At 29.9% G+C, this 17202-nt stretch overlaps 1 protein-coding gene across 1 annotated transcript in view; it reads left to right on the forward strand.

Moving 5' to 3' along the window:
• Positions 1-17202, forward strand: part of LOC150094706 (cell adhesion molecule Dscam1-like) — a 211049-nt gene that overhangs the window by 3593 nt on the left and 190254 nt on the right. The window contains exons 2-4 of the mRNA XM_090411640.1: positions 12051-12329; positions 12449-12568; positions 13432-13605. Of these exons, the coding sequence (XP_090267766.1) occupies positions 12051-12329; positions 12449-12568; positions 13432-13605 (573 nt within the window). The remainder of the gene's footprint in view (positions 1-12050; positions 12330-12448; positions 12569-13431; positions 13606-17202) is intronic.

Consider the following 17202-nt stretch of genomic DNA (forward strand, 5'->3'; position numbering starts at 1 on the left):
AAATACTTTAATTCTGCCAGTGAAAAATGGAAATATTTTAATATTTTTATTTTTCACGTTGAAGAGTTTATCTTTTGTTACAATGAAACGACTTCATTTTGATACAATAAAGTGCCTTCTTTTGAAAAAATGAAGTGCATTCATTTTATCAAAAGAAGTGCATTCATTTTATCAAAAGAACTGTTTCATTTTCTCACAATGAAGTGTTTTTATTTTGGTAAAATAAAATACTTTAATTTTATCACAATGAAGTGCTTTGTTTTTGTCACAATGCAAAGCTTTCAGTTTTCAGCTTTTATTTTGTCATACAAGAATACCATAATTTTGTAATAATGAAATAGTTTCATTTATTCAGAGTGAAATGCTTTGATTTTGTCACAGTGAAGTGAAAAAATTTTGATTTGGTCAGAATGAAATGTTTTCATTTGATCACAACGCAGTGCTTTAATATTATTACAATGAAGTGTTTTCATTTTGTCAAAATGAAATGCTTTTATTTTCTAACAATGAAATACCTTCACTTTTCATTTTAAAGTGTTTTATTTTGTCATAATGAAATGCATTCACTTTGTCATAATGAATAGCTTTCAGTTTGTCACAGTGAAGAATTTTAATTTATCATAATTGCTTTAATTTTTTGTCAAAATAAAGCTGTTTTAATTTTTTTGCAGCAAAGTGTTCTTATTTTGTAACAGGAAAGTGCAATCAGTTTGTCAAAATGAAGTACTTTTATTTTTTCGGAAGAAGTGATTTTATTTGGTCCCAATTCATTTTTATTTGCCGCAGTGAATTGTTAATTTTGTGACAGTGAAATGTTTCGTTTTTTCACAATGAAATGGTTTTAAGTTGCTGCATTGCATTGTTTTCTTTTTGTCACAATGCAGTGCTTCCGTTTTGCCACAATGAAATTTTTCCATTTTGTTATAATGAATCGTTTTCAATTTTCTTTAATGTATTTTTATTTTTGCATAAAGAAGTGCTTTAATTTTATCAGATTAAAATGATTTTTATTTCTGTAGTGAAATATTCTTATTTTGAACAACGAAATTATTTCATTTTGTCACATTTAAGTGTTTATTTTGCTGCAGTGAAGTGTTTATGCTGTCACAATGAAATTGTTTCAATCTATTGCGGTAAAGTGTAATTGTCAAATTTCTATGCTTACAATTCGAAACAATGAGATTCTTTCATTTTGATACAATGAAATACTTCCATTTTGTCACCGTGAGTCGTTTTAGTTTTGTTACAATGAAATATATTCATTTCGTCACAAAAAAGTCGACTCATTTTGTCACAATTAGATGTTTATTTTGCCCCAGTTAAGTTTATTTTGTCACAGTAAAGTGCTTTCATTTTGTTAAAATTAAATACTCATTTTATCACACTAAAGTTTTTATTTTGTCATAACAAAGTGCTTTCATTTTTCAGAAAAAAGTGGTTTTATTTTTTCAGTAGTTCTTATTTTTGCAATGAACTGCGTTCATTTTGTCAAATGCAGTGCTTTCAATTTTCACTTTCATTTTTCTCCAATGAAATCCTTTCTGTTTGTCCCAATGAAATGCTTTCATTTCGTAATAATGAAATAATTTCATTTTGTTATAGTGGAGTGCTTTGATTTTATCTCAGTAAACTGCTTTTTATAAACAAATAAAATGCTTTTATTTGTTTTTGATTTTTTTCACAACAATATTGTTTTGCATTTAAACAACGAATAGCTTTTATTTTGTTACAGTGAGGTATTTTTTCATTAAAAAGTGGTTTAATTTTTTCAGAATAGTGGTTTAATTTGTTTCACGTTGAAGTGCACTTATGTGGTCAAAAATAAATACTTTCAGTTTCCCATAATAAAGTGCTTTCATACTGTCTGTAACAAATGGTTTCATTTTGTCATTTAAGTGTTTATATTGCCCAGTGGAGATGTTTATTTTGTAAAAGGCAGGTGCATTCATTTTGTCACAGTGAAATGGTTTTCATTTATTGCACTGAAGTGTTCTTTTTTCATTTTAATTTCTTACTTTCATTTAACAGAAAGAGATTCTTTCGTTTTGAAACAATGAATTGTTTTCGTTTTGTCAAATGAAGTAGTTTCTGTTTATTACAAGAAAGCGTTTTCGTTTTTTTTCTACGAAATGGTTTCATTTCTTCAGAGTAAATGATTTATTTCGTCAAAATGAAGTGCTTTCATTTTGTTACAATGAATTACTTTCAGTTTGTCACAATGAATCGCTTTTAATCAGTCACAGTGAAGAATTTTTATTTTTTCGTAAATAGCTTTCAAATTGTCACAATGAACTGCTTTCATTCTGTCATAAAAAGGGTGGTTTCATTTTTTTTTCAAAATAAATGGGTTTCCCGTATATCACAATGAAGTGGTTTGAATTGGTCACAGTGAAGTGTTCTTATTTTGTTGCAATGCAGCGCTTTTATTTTCAGTTTCCGTTTCATTTTGTCCTACAGAAATACTGTCGTTTTGTTACAATGAATTGTTTTGAATTTGTTACAGTGAAGTGCTTTAAATTTGTCACAATTAAATTCATTATTTTGTTTCAATAAAATTTGTTTAATTTAATCACGATTAAATACTTCATTTTTTCATAGTGAAGTGCTTATATTTTGTTTCAATGAAATGTTTTCATTTTGTAAACAATGAATTACTTTCGTTTGGTCACAATCATCTGCTTTCAATTTCAGTTAATTATTTTTATCTTAACGAAGTTCTTTCATTTTTCACAAAGAAATTACTTCGCTTTTCACAAATAAGTGTTTATTATGTAAAGGTGGAGTGCTTTCATCTTGACACGATGAAATGGTTTCAATTTGTTGCAGTGCGGTGTTCTTTTTTGTCACAATGCAGTGCTTTCGTTTTAAGGACAATGAGATTTTTCGTTTTACACAATAAAGTGCTTTCAATTTGGTCACAATGCTATGCTTTTATTTTATCACAATAAAGTGCTTTTGTTTTGTTACAATGAAATGTTTTAATTTTTCCCAGAATGAAGTGTTTTTATTTTTTCACAAACAAATGGTTTTATTTTGTTATAATTAAGTGTTTATTTTTCCCCAGTGAAGAGCTTATTTTCTTGTAGTGGAATCGTCTCACATTAGTAAATATGAAATGGTTTCAATTTGTTGCAATGAAGTGTTTTTGTCACAATGCAGTACTTTCATTTTGACACATTGAAGTACTTTCTTTTTTGTCACAATGAATTGCAATTCAGTTTATCACAGGAAAGTACTTTTATTTTGTCATAACAAAGTGATTTAATTTTTTCAGAATAAACTGGTTTAATTTCTCACAGTGAAGTTTCTTTTTTGACACAATAAAATGTTTTCATTTTGTCCAATTAAATGTTTATTTGTCTCAGTGAAGTGTTTGTAACCTCACAGTGAAATGCGTTCATTTTTCACAATGAAATGGTTTCAATTTTTTCAGTTAAGTGTTCCTTTTTGTCACAATGCAGTGCTTTCATTTTGACATACTGGGATTTATTAATTTTGACACAATGAAGTAATTTCCTTTTGACACAATGAAGTAATTTCCTTTTGACACAATGAAGTAATTTCCTTTTGACACAATGAAGTAATTTCCTTTTGACACAATGAAGTAATTTCTCTTTTTCACAGTGAAATGGTTTCATTTGTTCAAAATTAAATTAAGTGCTGTAATCGCAATGATGTGCTTTCAATGTTTCCAAAAGAATTGCTTTCATTTTATTACCATGAGACGGTTTTAAGTTTTATTGTAAAATGTTCTTTTTTGTCACAATGCAGTGCTTTCATTTTGACACGAGATTATTTCATTTTAAGCAATGAAGTGCTTTCATTTTGTTACAATAAAATGCTGTTTTCATTTTGAAACAAATAATTGGTTTAATTTGGCATATTGAAAATGTTTTATTTTGTGAAATTGAAGTACTTTCAGTTTATCATAATGAGCTGCTTTCATTCTTAAAAGATTGTTTCATTTTGTCTTATTTAAGTGTTTATTTAGCCCCACCGAAGTGTTTATTTTTTCAGAAAAGTGCTTTAATTTCAATTGCATTTTGTCTCAGCGAAATAATTTCAATTTCAATTTCAATTTCAAGTGTTCTTATTTTGTCAAGATGCAGTGCTTTCATTTTGACAGAATCGGATGTTTTCGTTTTGACCCAATGGTGTGTTTTCATTTTCTCCTAATAAAATGCTTTTATTTTGTCAACATCTAATGCTTTCATTTTCTCAATGTGGAGTTTTTATTTTGTCACAATAGAATACTTTTGTTTTGTCATAATGAAATGTGACAAAATAATATGAATGTGATATTCAGTATCAGTACAGTTATAATTGAGAAACATGCTTTTAGGCAAAAGAGAACATGCTTTTGAAGAGATTAATCTATCTGTTGGAATAGTTTTGCAACTATTGCTCGATGTTCATATCGTTTGTTGACAAGAAAGATTATGCCATTTACGCATGTGAAGCCAATAATGATGTTTGGGAAAATTCTGAAGAAAATACCAATGAAGGCATATTCACTCTCCTTTGAAAAAATCCTTTGTCATTGATAATGTTAGCAATAAAAATACAAAATTCAATTCTTTAGTATTATAATTTATTCGGTAGATTCTCGCTTTGCGACCTCTCGTTTCGTGACCACTCTGTTTGGACTGGTCTGAATGCATATCCTCATACCTGAGGTTACTGAAAGACCGACTGAGACCCCAGTGTATACAACTGAGAAGGAAACATTTTAATCAGCAAGAATGATTTCTAATAACTGAATCAGGATTTATTTTTATCTATCGATTGAAGTTTACATCAAAATTACTACGTACATATTTGAATTCTTTTAAATCACTATGAGTCGCTGTACTCAGATCACTTCACAGGTGTAGAGAAGTGAATGGTAAACGCGAGTTGTAATGTGTCTCGATCTTCATTTATTGTCAATTTAGTTTAAAATTATTTACAACACAGAACATATTTAAACACTCAAATGTTCGATAAGAAAAATATGAATTTGAGAATACAAAATCTTGAAAGAAGTACAAATCAATAACATCAGAAGAGAAAAATGAAAATTTAGCCTTAAGAAATCTGAAATGAAAGTGATGAAACTTATTCCAAGTTTCAATTGTCCAATGTATGACAAGCACCACACTAAAAATAAACAAAAAAGTTTTCATTATATTACAAATATCAAACTTTATTTCCATGAACGTAATCCCATTCATGATATTGAGTCTATAGAAAACAAGTATTCGATTTACTACTCGCTTAACCAGAGTTTTTCAGTAACTAATTAGATCATAAAAACTGAAGTCTATTGCAAATACGTCAAGAATAATTTACTTTTCTAATGATGAAGTATGTCAACCTTACTTGTTATATCTTGAGTACATCCTACCTTACAAATAAATCACGGAATATGTAATGAAATTATTTCCCTTTTTTTGAATATGAAACCATATGCTTAATTTTAGGTGCATTATGATTTCAAATTTTTCTTTCCTTCTTTTTTGATATTATAATAATTTTTCTTTAAAACTAACTATTGCATATATAATTTTTAATTATTATTTGTTATCTTAACACTAATGGTTACAATTTTAGACTTATAGGAAACGTAACTCTTTGAACTGCTTATACCAATACTGATTTATAGACAATTGTTGCTGCATGTATTATTTGTAAATATACCATGATGGATTGTATAGAAGGGAATAATTTAAAAACTGACTTGAAGAAATGCACTGGATGAATAGCTTATTTCTTGAGTACTAATAAAAATTAACAATTTGTTCCTCAATATAGTTATTTATGTGTAACTTTGGAATCTGTTTCACACTAGCTCTCCCTGTACTTTTTCTCTTAGGTCATTGTATATACAAGTTGGTTCAAAGTTCCAGGTACAAACTTTGAGGGGAGGTTGAGAACATCAAGAACATTACACACACACACACACACACACACACACACACACACACACACACACACACACACACACACACACACACACACACACACACACACACGCACGCACGCACGCACGCACGCACGCACGCACACACGCGCACGCGCACACACACACACACACACACACACACACACACACACACACACACACACACACACACACACACACACACACACACACACACACACACACACACACACACACACACACACATAATCAATAGCAGAATGATACCATTACTATGTGCAAAGTTAATATTAATTGATTTATCTAGTAATATTCCGGCATACTTTGATACTTTGAAGTTATAATTTATTACTGCGAAATTCGGAAAACTTCTTTCAAAGTTATCTAATTTTTCAATATTTTATTTTCTGTGAATATAAAAATAAGCAAATGAATATAAAACTAAGTTTCTTATCGCAGAGAATGTAATGATTCACTTCATGTGGTATTAATATGCTTAATGAAAACGACTGAGAAATCAAAATATATCTTGGTATTTTAACTTTTTGCCACGCATGCTTCAGGATTGCATACCTTATAATTTCATACATTATTAGGATTATTTTTTAATATATATTTTTGCTTTATTTTCTAAAATAAAATAGAATAAAACAAACTGTCGGGATTCGTCGCTCCAACTTTCATGTGGTGCTGCCATCTAGTGGCACTTCTGAAATACTCTCGAGCATTTGAGAAGTTGCTGATGTTCGTGGATAAACTTAAGAGCATATATTAAATTAAGTTATTATGGCCTTCTGAAAGCAATTGCAAAAATACAATCAATCAGATTTTTTGGAATCCTGTGGATCTTAATTTACATTTATATTAATCTATCACTAATAATAATATAGCGAAACCATACAATTACTCGAGTAATTCATTATAATTACTCGTTCGTTTACGCTGTAAAATTATTTTTTTATTCTTCCTTATTTTTCAATCTTTTTAAATGAATATCTACTCTGTAGTGAGGAAAATAAAGTGTTTTAATTTGGTATTTTAGTTTTAATACACTAAAATGAATTTTATTCGATTAAATGTATTAAATTTGACTGCAAATATGTTTAGTGAGTTTTATGATTTACTAAAGCTAACTTAACGAAATTGATAAAACAGGTCGAAATAAATACCACTTTACTCTTATTAGGATTAAATTCCGACGTATTTTTAATAAAAATTTAAAATATTCTGCTAGTACCTTAAAATGACTTCTAAATTGATAATGAAATAATCAATTAGTGATGTGAACCATATTATTGTAAAATATGAATCAAGTGACGCTAGCTAGTTCACATTTTTGACATGGTGTGGCGCTATTTGCCATAAAGAATACAGCTTTTGTATAGAAGAAGCACGCATGTTATTTCATCTGATATTTTTCTTATATTTCACTTTTTATTTTTCTCCATATTTGAGATTTAGAAAAAGCCATTGTGAATATTAAAGGTGATTATGCGTGCTTTGTTAATTCTGTAGAAATTGCTATAGTTTAGGAGTATGGGTAAAGGCTGAATTTTAGACCGTGAAAGCAAACTTTATTCGGCCGCCATGACGAAGCTCGTCTGTGTTGTGTGCTTCTGGTGGGTTAGCATCACTCATTGTTCTTCTCCAGTTGAAGGTAAGCATAGATATAATATCAATGCTGTATTTATTACTCCACAAAGCCCTATTATGTGGTTTATATGATTATTATTATTGGTGAAGTACTGATAAATGCATACAGACCATTATATCGTTTTATTAACAAATATTTGGGTCAATATTATTTAGTAGTAGAAGTGAATTTACCTGCAGTGCGCATTTATATGTATATGTTTCCTATAATTTATGATGAAACTTATAATTAATATGTTATAATATATAAAGTGTTAATTGTCTTTCTTAATAGTGAGGCTAAATATATGCATTGATATAATAATATATGCTATTTGTACATTCTCATAAAGGAAAAACCTCGCAATAGATTTTTAAATATTTCTATTCCATGATAAAGGCGGCGTTCAACTAATATGTGAATAAACAATAGATTAGCTAGGCAGACTTCCTGATGTATTATCTAGGACCATTAAAATTAAATCTCTAGGACTTTGATATCAAAGTAATAATACATTGGCCTAATAGCCTTAGCTTCTTCAGCCTTGTATCCAAAGCAAACAAAGAGTCACTTCCTTGTAGGGATCGCTACCCTGTTTATTGGAGGCCTGTGAAATAGGGAAATGGTTTAAGGGCTTGAAAAACTCTAGGGACGAAACATGAAATCGAGATTAAGTCATAGGCAACCCACAGTCATACATGCATCTTAAATTTACAATATTTCATTTAAGAAATAAATGGAAATACCACACATTGCTTTTATGTCAATTAGTCTCTAAAATATCTGTTGCATCAGCAACATTCAAATAAAAAAAATCATTACGCCCACAAATAAGTAAATTATATTTAAATCAAACTATTCCTAATAACTATTCACAACTTTCATTATAATTATTGATTAATAATTATTATTAATGTATCAGGTACAAGTCTGCCTCGGTAGTATAATTAGTAAGTGTTATTATTCATTAAGAAGGATAGGAAAGAAGATGAGAAAAGATCTTCCTAACAAACTAATAGCGTTTTCATATTATAGTGCATGTCGTTCCTATAATATAATATAATATAATATAATAAAATATAGTTATTGCGATCAACTTATTTAATTTTTGTTGGGAAGATGTTTGTTGAAGAGTTGTTGAAGAAGAAGATTGTTGGGATATTTCTGAATAATTAAAACCTGACTCTGTATTAAGCATCGCTGTCGATTCGTGATTCATTGAAAGATAGAAAAATTCTTTGTTACTCTCTCTCTCTCTCTCTCTCTCTCTTATTCTTACGTATACACTACGTGATTTTGGTAAAAAAATCATGCTGAAAGTTCCTTGGAATAATCTTAATGGGAAGGATATATAACCGATGAAAAATTATAATACTACAGTATAGCTTTATAGGACCTTATATAAACTGACTTTCACAAAAATCAATTCACTCACAATTCACAAACATTTCCAACCTAAATGAAGAGAGAGTTTAGTTTGGAAGAGTTTCAAGGATAATCCGATGTTCTTATTCGCCTTCATATCCGACTTTATGGTCTTTTAATTCCATCTCATCTATATGCTTTATTTTAGAAAGGAAACGAAACTACTTACTGTTGGTTTGTTGTGAATATAAAGATTTGTCGCATTTGTAGCATTCTATGTTCAGTATATCGTTTAGGTAGACAGTAAAAAACATCAGTAGCGATCAGTGGTTTGTATTTACTCATCGAGACCTTCTTATTAAGAGACGTTCCCGTTGTTCTAGAATTATTCTTCCAAATACCACAAAACAGGCTATTAATATCCTACAATGACACCTGTTAAAAAGTACACTTTGGCTTAGCATTAGTATAGCCAGACTGTATCTTCCTATTGTTAGGTACTTTTAATTGTTAAGTAGACGAAATCTATGATTATTCGAATAAAATAAAGCTTCCTGTCCTAGCTGAGGTTTTATTTCCCAGATGCAAAAATATTCATGGTACGTACTAATATATTTTAGCGAGTAAAACAGAAACCATAGCAAGTAAAATTATAAACTGTTTTTGCTGGTTAAGGAAGAATATACAACCGAAGCAGGTGTAGACTAGAATTAGCTAAGTCAACATTATTAAGAGAGAGAGAGAGAGAGAGAGAGAGAGAAACAGATGCATAGCATGCCTAATTAGTGATTCATTGTCCTTACCAAAGTTCTTTCCAAAGTAATAGAGAACACCATTAGCAGTGTACTTTGCTCAATATAAAACCTTCTGTAATTAAATTGCTAATACGGATTTCGCCATAGCCGTCCTACAGGAGACCTTGCTTAGATAATTTCCTCTGGTCAAATGTAGAGAGGTTAGTGACCCAACCAGCTGTTCTAGATATCTCCAGGACATTTGTTTATGTTCAGCAAAAAAGCTATGATCTCATGATCTCTATGCTCTTGCCATCTGTAACTGGTATTCAGTTTCCTTTATGGTCATATTTGTAAGAGATCTGAATTCTTGATAACTTCTCTGAGCAAACAAGCAAGATTTCAACAGTATCGACATTTAATATTCTTATATGGATTTCACCATTCACTACTGGAGAAAATTCAATTTCTCCATGAGTTGAACTTGCCACATTTCTCTTTCTCTTTATCTCCCTCTCTACTTCCCTTCTCGCTCTAAAAAGGTTAAGGAGATATATCCATTTCTGAAATAATAACTCTAAGCTTTATTGCGACATAAATCACATTTAGAAGGGGATTTGGAAATCTACAAATTCCAAATTCAATGGGAAACTTTATCATGTCTGAGTATCATTCCATTTGCATTTTGTCTTAGTTGTAACATAGAGCAATTAGATGATTATTTGTTCTCTCTCTCTCTATTTTACACACACACACACACACACACACACACACACACACACACACACACACACACACACACACACACACACACACACACACACACACACACACACACACACACACACACACACACACACACACACACACACACACACACACACACACACACACACACACACACACACACACGCTTCACTATAACAAATAGAAAATCAGTTCCGCTCTCTGACTCTTCTACAGGTACTTCCGGAAGAGGCTCATCACCATAACTTGCAGCTGAACTTTTTCCATAAAACCAGATGAAATTCAGGTATTAGTCAATATCAAATCAAATTTTACTTTAACTTTAGACTCTCCTAACTACGTTTCCTCTTCATCCATCTATTATACCTCTCTCACGTGGAAAGAAAGCTCTTTGTAGAAGATTTCAACAACTACAATCTAAACGAATTCATAAAAACACCAGTTACCTTCACTTAACTTAATTTTTGGCTCATTCCTAGTAGTGCCTGTGTAACACAGGTTACACAGATGTTATTCTATAACTTCCCACCCAACTAGCAATGCCTAGTGACAATAGAATTTACACAGCTCACCCAATCAGGAAGAAATGAAAGATTTTCAGAACACACTTATTTGTATATTATTGCTATTTGTAAGACTCAATAAAATTCAAATATTAGATCAAACTGTTCCTATAGTGGTGCTAAGTTAAATGGGTTTAAGTCTTTACTTTTGATAATATAATCTTGTTAGTTATAGGCCCATAAATTGTAGACAAACCATGAACATTCGCTAAATTCATTTGCTCATCGAAGGAAAATTCCTATCATATTCTTATTAAGTCACTAACTTGTCATCAGTTGCGACTCTCTTAAATGATTTTCTTAAACGTCTCTGAATACATTAAGAAGGTTAAATAAAAAAGCACATTTCGCTTGAATGTTGTCAACAAATTTGTGTTTCTTGGAAAACTGTTGGGAGAGACTGGTTCCACAGAATATAAAAAGATACAGATGAATAAAAGTGAGTAGTTAGTGCAAATAATTTGGAATTGAATTAGAAATTGGCTTTCATCGACTTGAAGATTCAAATATCTTTGTTAAGAAGGATAAAATGATAGATGAATGTTAGAGTGAGAAACGGCGTGGAAAATATGTATAAAAGACACGAATAGAACCCTGTATCTTCTCTAGAGAAACCAAGAAGCCAGATATATAAATTATTTCTTAAAGGCCTATCCTATTTTAAAAACAGAATCAGAACTTTCAAAAAAACAACTAACCAACTGAAAAGAAAATATAGGATTAAAGTGAGATAGAGGAGGATATTTTCATTTCACTGCAAGACATGATTCAACAGACAGAAACAAACGAAGCTCCTGCATGAAAAGAATGGATATATATATATATATATATATATATATATATGCGCATTCGATACCATACCACTTATTTAGTCCTTTATTATTAATAATATTGAGAAGCATATTGAGAATATTAACAATCTTTGTCCATTGTTAATGTTAATATTCTGAGGTAATACCAATTAGCTATGGCATGTAAAACGACTAAATAGACGTTTTTGTATTTGAACTTATTTAATACTTTATCAAATAAGTATATTTAATACATTAAAGATTAAGAGATTCTTTCGTTTATTTCTATTGCAGGACACCTCAAAATCCAACCGTTTGCTTTCCCAAAGTCATCCGCTGTTGGAGACAGAGTGACAGCATCATGTACTACCAGATCTGTGGAACAACTCTCATTCCAGTGGCTCAAAGATGGACGAGAAATAACCAAAGCAGAACGCATTCAAATACGTTCATATCCAGAGATATCTAACTTAATTATAGATTCAGTGCGTGAAGAAGACAGTGGCAATTATACATGTGTAGTTTCATCACCAGCAACCACAGACAGCTATACCACACCCCTTGTTGTCTTAGGTAATACAAATGTATAAGGCATATATAAATCCAATATAATATACGTACATGAAGTTTTCATTCCGATCATTCATAAAAAACGAACTACGTCGACTGTACCTTTTTCTGTTTTTCACTAGTTCCACCGCACTGGTTTCATGTTCCAAATGATGTTGATGCTTTTCTTGGGGACTACATTTCGATATCGTGTCAAGCAGTAGGAAAACCTACTCCTACTGTTAAATGGAGAAAATCCAGAGGTAAGTATTGTTAAGCTATTAAATCGGGATATGAATGCTTAGTATAAATTATATATGCTTATAAGGAGCATTCATTTCCAAATTTGAAATATTCTAATAACTTCTCATTAAAAATATTTCGCTTTAATTAAATTTCTAAGAAGAACACAAGCATTTTAAAGAATAAGACATGCATTGTATCATTTCTTTGATGTAGTCATTTGTTCTGCATTTCTACGTTGTATAGTTAAGTTAGTTAGTTAGTCATTAGTTGAAAGTTTATTTTTAACTTGGTTAGACTATAATAAATTTAGTTTAATCCTTTATCCAAGTGTGAGCAAACAAAGTTTGCGCCTGAAAATATCTTCAGGAGTTTACTCACACTTGGATAAAGTATTAAACTAAATTTATTTTAGTCATTAGTTCTTTTCAAAACAATCAATTAGTTCAACAATCCTTTCATGAGAATTTAAGTCTCGCAAATTTCAAACAAATGTTTTAGCTTTGAAATTAAGGATTTTATGCTATAATTTAAAATAAAAGAAATATTGACCTTTATTAGAAGAAATAAATATTTTTCCATTACTGAACAATGATACATTTCGCACTGTAAAATATTTCTGTGTTATTGTTAATAAAATTTATTTGTCAAAGAATAAAGTAACCCTAATTATCAATGGATGATGCAAATGTACGAAACTAGAGAATTACCTGGCCTTAATATTTACCATATCCTCGTATACCAGCCGTATGACAGTTCCGTTTTTTTTTTCATAATTCTGAGACCGATGTATTCTATAAATATCCATAAATTCACGTTTGACAAATATTTCTAAATTATCATTGGATTAAACATACCGAATTAATGCACTTTTATCAATTAGGAAAAGAACAGGAGGACTTTTCTGAATTGCGTACTTCTGACAGAATAATTATTTCTTCCAACGGCTCACTTTTGGTATCGCTCTTAGAAAAAGGTGATGAAGGGGTTTATCAATGTGAAGCCGGAAATGGTGTAGGAGAATTTCTCAAAAAGACAGCTCTGTTAAGAGTATTGGGTAGGTTTTTCTCGGATGCATTTGCAGTGAATAGAAATATTTATATTTCATGTAATAGTATATTGTTTTAAATATTTAATCATAACCATTTTAATATTACTGAATCCTATATTATTATTAAGAAAATTCACTCATCTTCAAAAATTACTTTTCTGTTTAGGAAATTCATAAAAATTAATAACATTTCTGAAATGCTTCTGAAATTAATAAACTGACTATACTTTGTTAGTGTATCTTTCTTATTTTAAGCGGTTTCTTATTCTTTTCCTTTAAATTTTAGATATAATTATCTAATTGTGTTTCCCATATTTTAAATATTTGATATAACCATATGCGGTCTGTTTCAAAATACTCATGGTTGAATAACGAACCTCAATAAGTAAAATAATTGTTAATTTTAGACGTTTGCTAAATGTTTGATCAAACATTTCATATTATTGATTTTCTATTATGAATTTTATGATTATTATTATTTGAAAATAATATTTTTATTTACATCGAACCAAAGGATACTTAAAGAATAAACAATTTTGTTTTGTGGTTTTCGGTTGTATAGAATGTATGGTTATTATACAGTAAAATACATTTTAAACGTTGTCTTTTACTGAAACTGCTATTTGACAATATTTCATATATTTCAAGTAATTTCCTTAGTTTCTGTGATCCAACACAAGGTGGCGCTACAAGCATAGTTTACTGCAGGTTGAGAAGAAGTCGACTCGCCATTACGTTCTTGCCTTTATAATTCATAGTTTAAGTGCTGTAACTGAATAGTAAAATAAATTGTTATTAATACTTTGGTTCCAGTACTTATAGATATTACAAAGTGAACATCAATTGAAGGGAGTGTTTAAAGTCGAATTGGTGATTGCAAATCCTTGGTCTAATTGCAGTCATGTTACAAGGGGAAATTCTCAGTGTTTTTTTGTGTCAGTTGATGGTCTACGTGAATGCTTCAGGTAAGCATGTTTTTTTTTGTTTTGTTTTTCGTTTTGCTAACTCAATCAAAATTTAATTTAACTTAATTTTAAATTCTATTTTGACACGCTCTAATCAGGCAAAACTTTCCTTTGCTTTACATAGTTCATTTATAGAAAGCCTGAAATTCTTTACATCGATATTATTTACATTTAAAATTAATTTTTAATTAACATTAAAATTCTAAATATTTTTTTCAATTTAATAATTTTAACCAACTCCTCAATAATTAAATCCATTATATATATATATATGTTAAAGATACCAAGCTATTTTAAACCTGGTTTTACTCCATTTTCCAAGTAAGCAAACAGACAAATAAGTCAAGTTTGCCCCTGCACGTAGTGTGAGTCAAAATGGAGTAAAACCAGGTTTAAAATAGCTCGGTATCTTTAACATATATTATACCCAAGGTGTAAAAAACTTTCTATATATATATATATATATATATATATATATATATATTATATATATTTTATTTATATTTTTTGAAATTGTAAGTGATATTATTTTGCTCTAGGTAACATAAAACTTCAGCCATTTGTCTTTCCTGGATCGCTGGCTGTTGGAGAAAGAGTAGCTACTACATGTATTGCTAGGTCAGGGGAACAATTAAAATTTCATTGGTTAAAAGATGGCAAAGAAATACCAAAATCTTCTCACATTCAGATCCGTATATATCCTGATTTATCTACCATAGTTCTTGATCCTGTGAAGGAGGATGACAGTGGAAATTACACTTGCGTTGTCTCCTCTCTCGGAAGTTCAGATAGCTACAGTTCGTCTCTCTCAGTGTCAGGTAAATTAACTATAAACTCGTGCTTTATTGATGAGTTGAGTTCTTGGTTTTAGTTTGCGAAATGCAAGGAACTTATTTCAAAATATTAAATACTTACATGCTGTGATGTGGTGACTCTCGAACAGGAATTTGCTATTTTGAACTGATATTTATCCTCTTTAACGGAATATTTAATATAATCATATACAGTAAATTATATCTTAAATGCTAATAGTTTTGTTTTTAATATAATGTTTTCTGATAAAATAAGAAATACAAATTCTGATTGCAGTTAGTACTTACTGAATGCAGAACTACTATTTGACTTATGACGCCTGTCATATACAGTACAGCTCTGTTTCGACAATAATACAATCGATAATACTCTAATACTCTATAATAATAATACAATAATACTCTATAATAATAATACAATAATACTCTGTTTCAATAATACATACTTGCAGTAGAGTATTGTAAGCTTTGACGAACTGATTGTTGCAATGTTATTTGTGACAAGCATTTAGTAGTTCAATCAAAGAGTGAAAGAGCAATGTGAGTAGAAGTACTTTTTGAGAACCCTTGTGAACATAATTGCTCAAGTAAGTAAATCTTGCTGTTATATATAACTAAATGAATGGATAAAAATTGTAAAATAATTGTAATGATATATAATTTCGTACACCTCCATATGGATTTTATTAATCTCCAATGAAAGTTCATCTGCGTGCTTTCTGTTTACTGCTTCTAATAAGTTCATTTGGTAACTCAAACTTCAGAATTTATAATGGTGTTAGCATATGGTGTATAGTTTTAGTTTTAGACGAATGAATGAAATTCACATATGTTTATCAGCAAACGAAAACAACCATGTATGAGATTAGTGTCATTCTCTGTTACACGACATGGTGAGATTAACTTATAAGAAGAGTAATATTTACTTCTTCAATACATTCATAAGTTACATTATTCTTACTGTATTTCATATAGTTTCGTGATATTCATGAGGTTACAATCTGTTCAGTATCATATCCTGAAAAACCTAATTTAGTAGACATTTAGTATTAGGGCAGAAAACGATGTTTTCTTTAATTAAAATTTGAATCATATAAGTATACAATGAAGTATACAAACTCCGCTCATGCTGAGTGAAATATTCTCTTTTGGATATAAACTAGAATAGTTTCAAATTTTGGTTTTAGTTGTACAGGTTTATTTCCATTTTTATAGTTTGACAAAGTACCATAACTACACTGAACATACCTTACACTTCAAATTTTAATTAAAGAGAACATCGTTTTCTGTCCTAATACTAAATGTCTACTAAATTAGGATTTTCAGGATAGGATACTGAACAGATTGAAAACTCATGAATAAACTTTATAAAACACACCAAAAATGTATATTTTAGATTGCATGCTCTTGTATTATGTTTTAAAGTAATGGATTAGTAATTAATTGTATTCTATTGGATGCTTCGAGAAGAATTACTTAGAAAACATCACCCTTCTTTAGCAACTTTTATAGTTAAATGTATTTTCTGCTGTAAGGAATTTCGTGCATATTATTATATTTTATACATTTATTGAGAAAATGTTACCACTTTCCTAACTATTAGCAAACGTCATATAAATATAAACACCGCCTAGCAAACCTTTGATAACAAAAGTATTTTCAAATTTGCTAATATACAATAGCTAATTACAGTTGCATTTTCTTGCGCTGTATTATGTCCTCACGAAGATGGAGCTCGCTATCAAAAAATGTTAAAAATCTTATGTTTATCATGTTTGTTTTATACTATATAAACCCAACATCATGATGCATCTACACAATTTAAC

Source organism: Typopeltis vanoorti, chromosome 21, assembly GCF_054136105.1.
Source record: "Typopeltis vanoorti isolate ZY-2024b chromosome 21, IOZ_Tvanoo_1.0, whole genome shotgun sequence".
Classification (NCBI taxonomy): domain Eukaryota; kingdom Metazoa; phylum Arthropoda; class Arachnida; order Uropygi; family Thelyphonidae; genus Typopeltis; species Typopeltis vanoorti.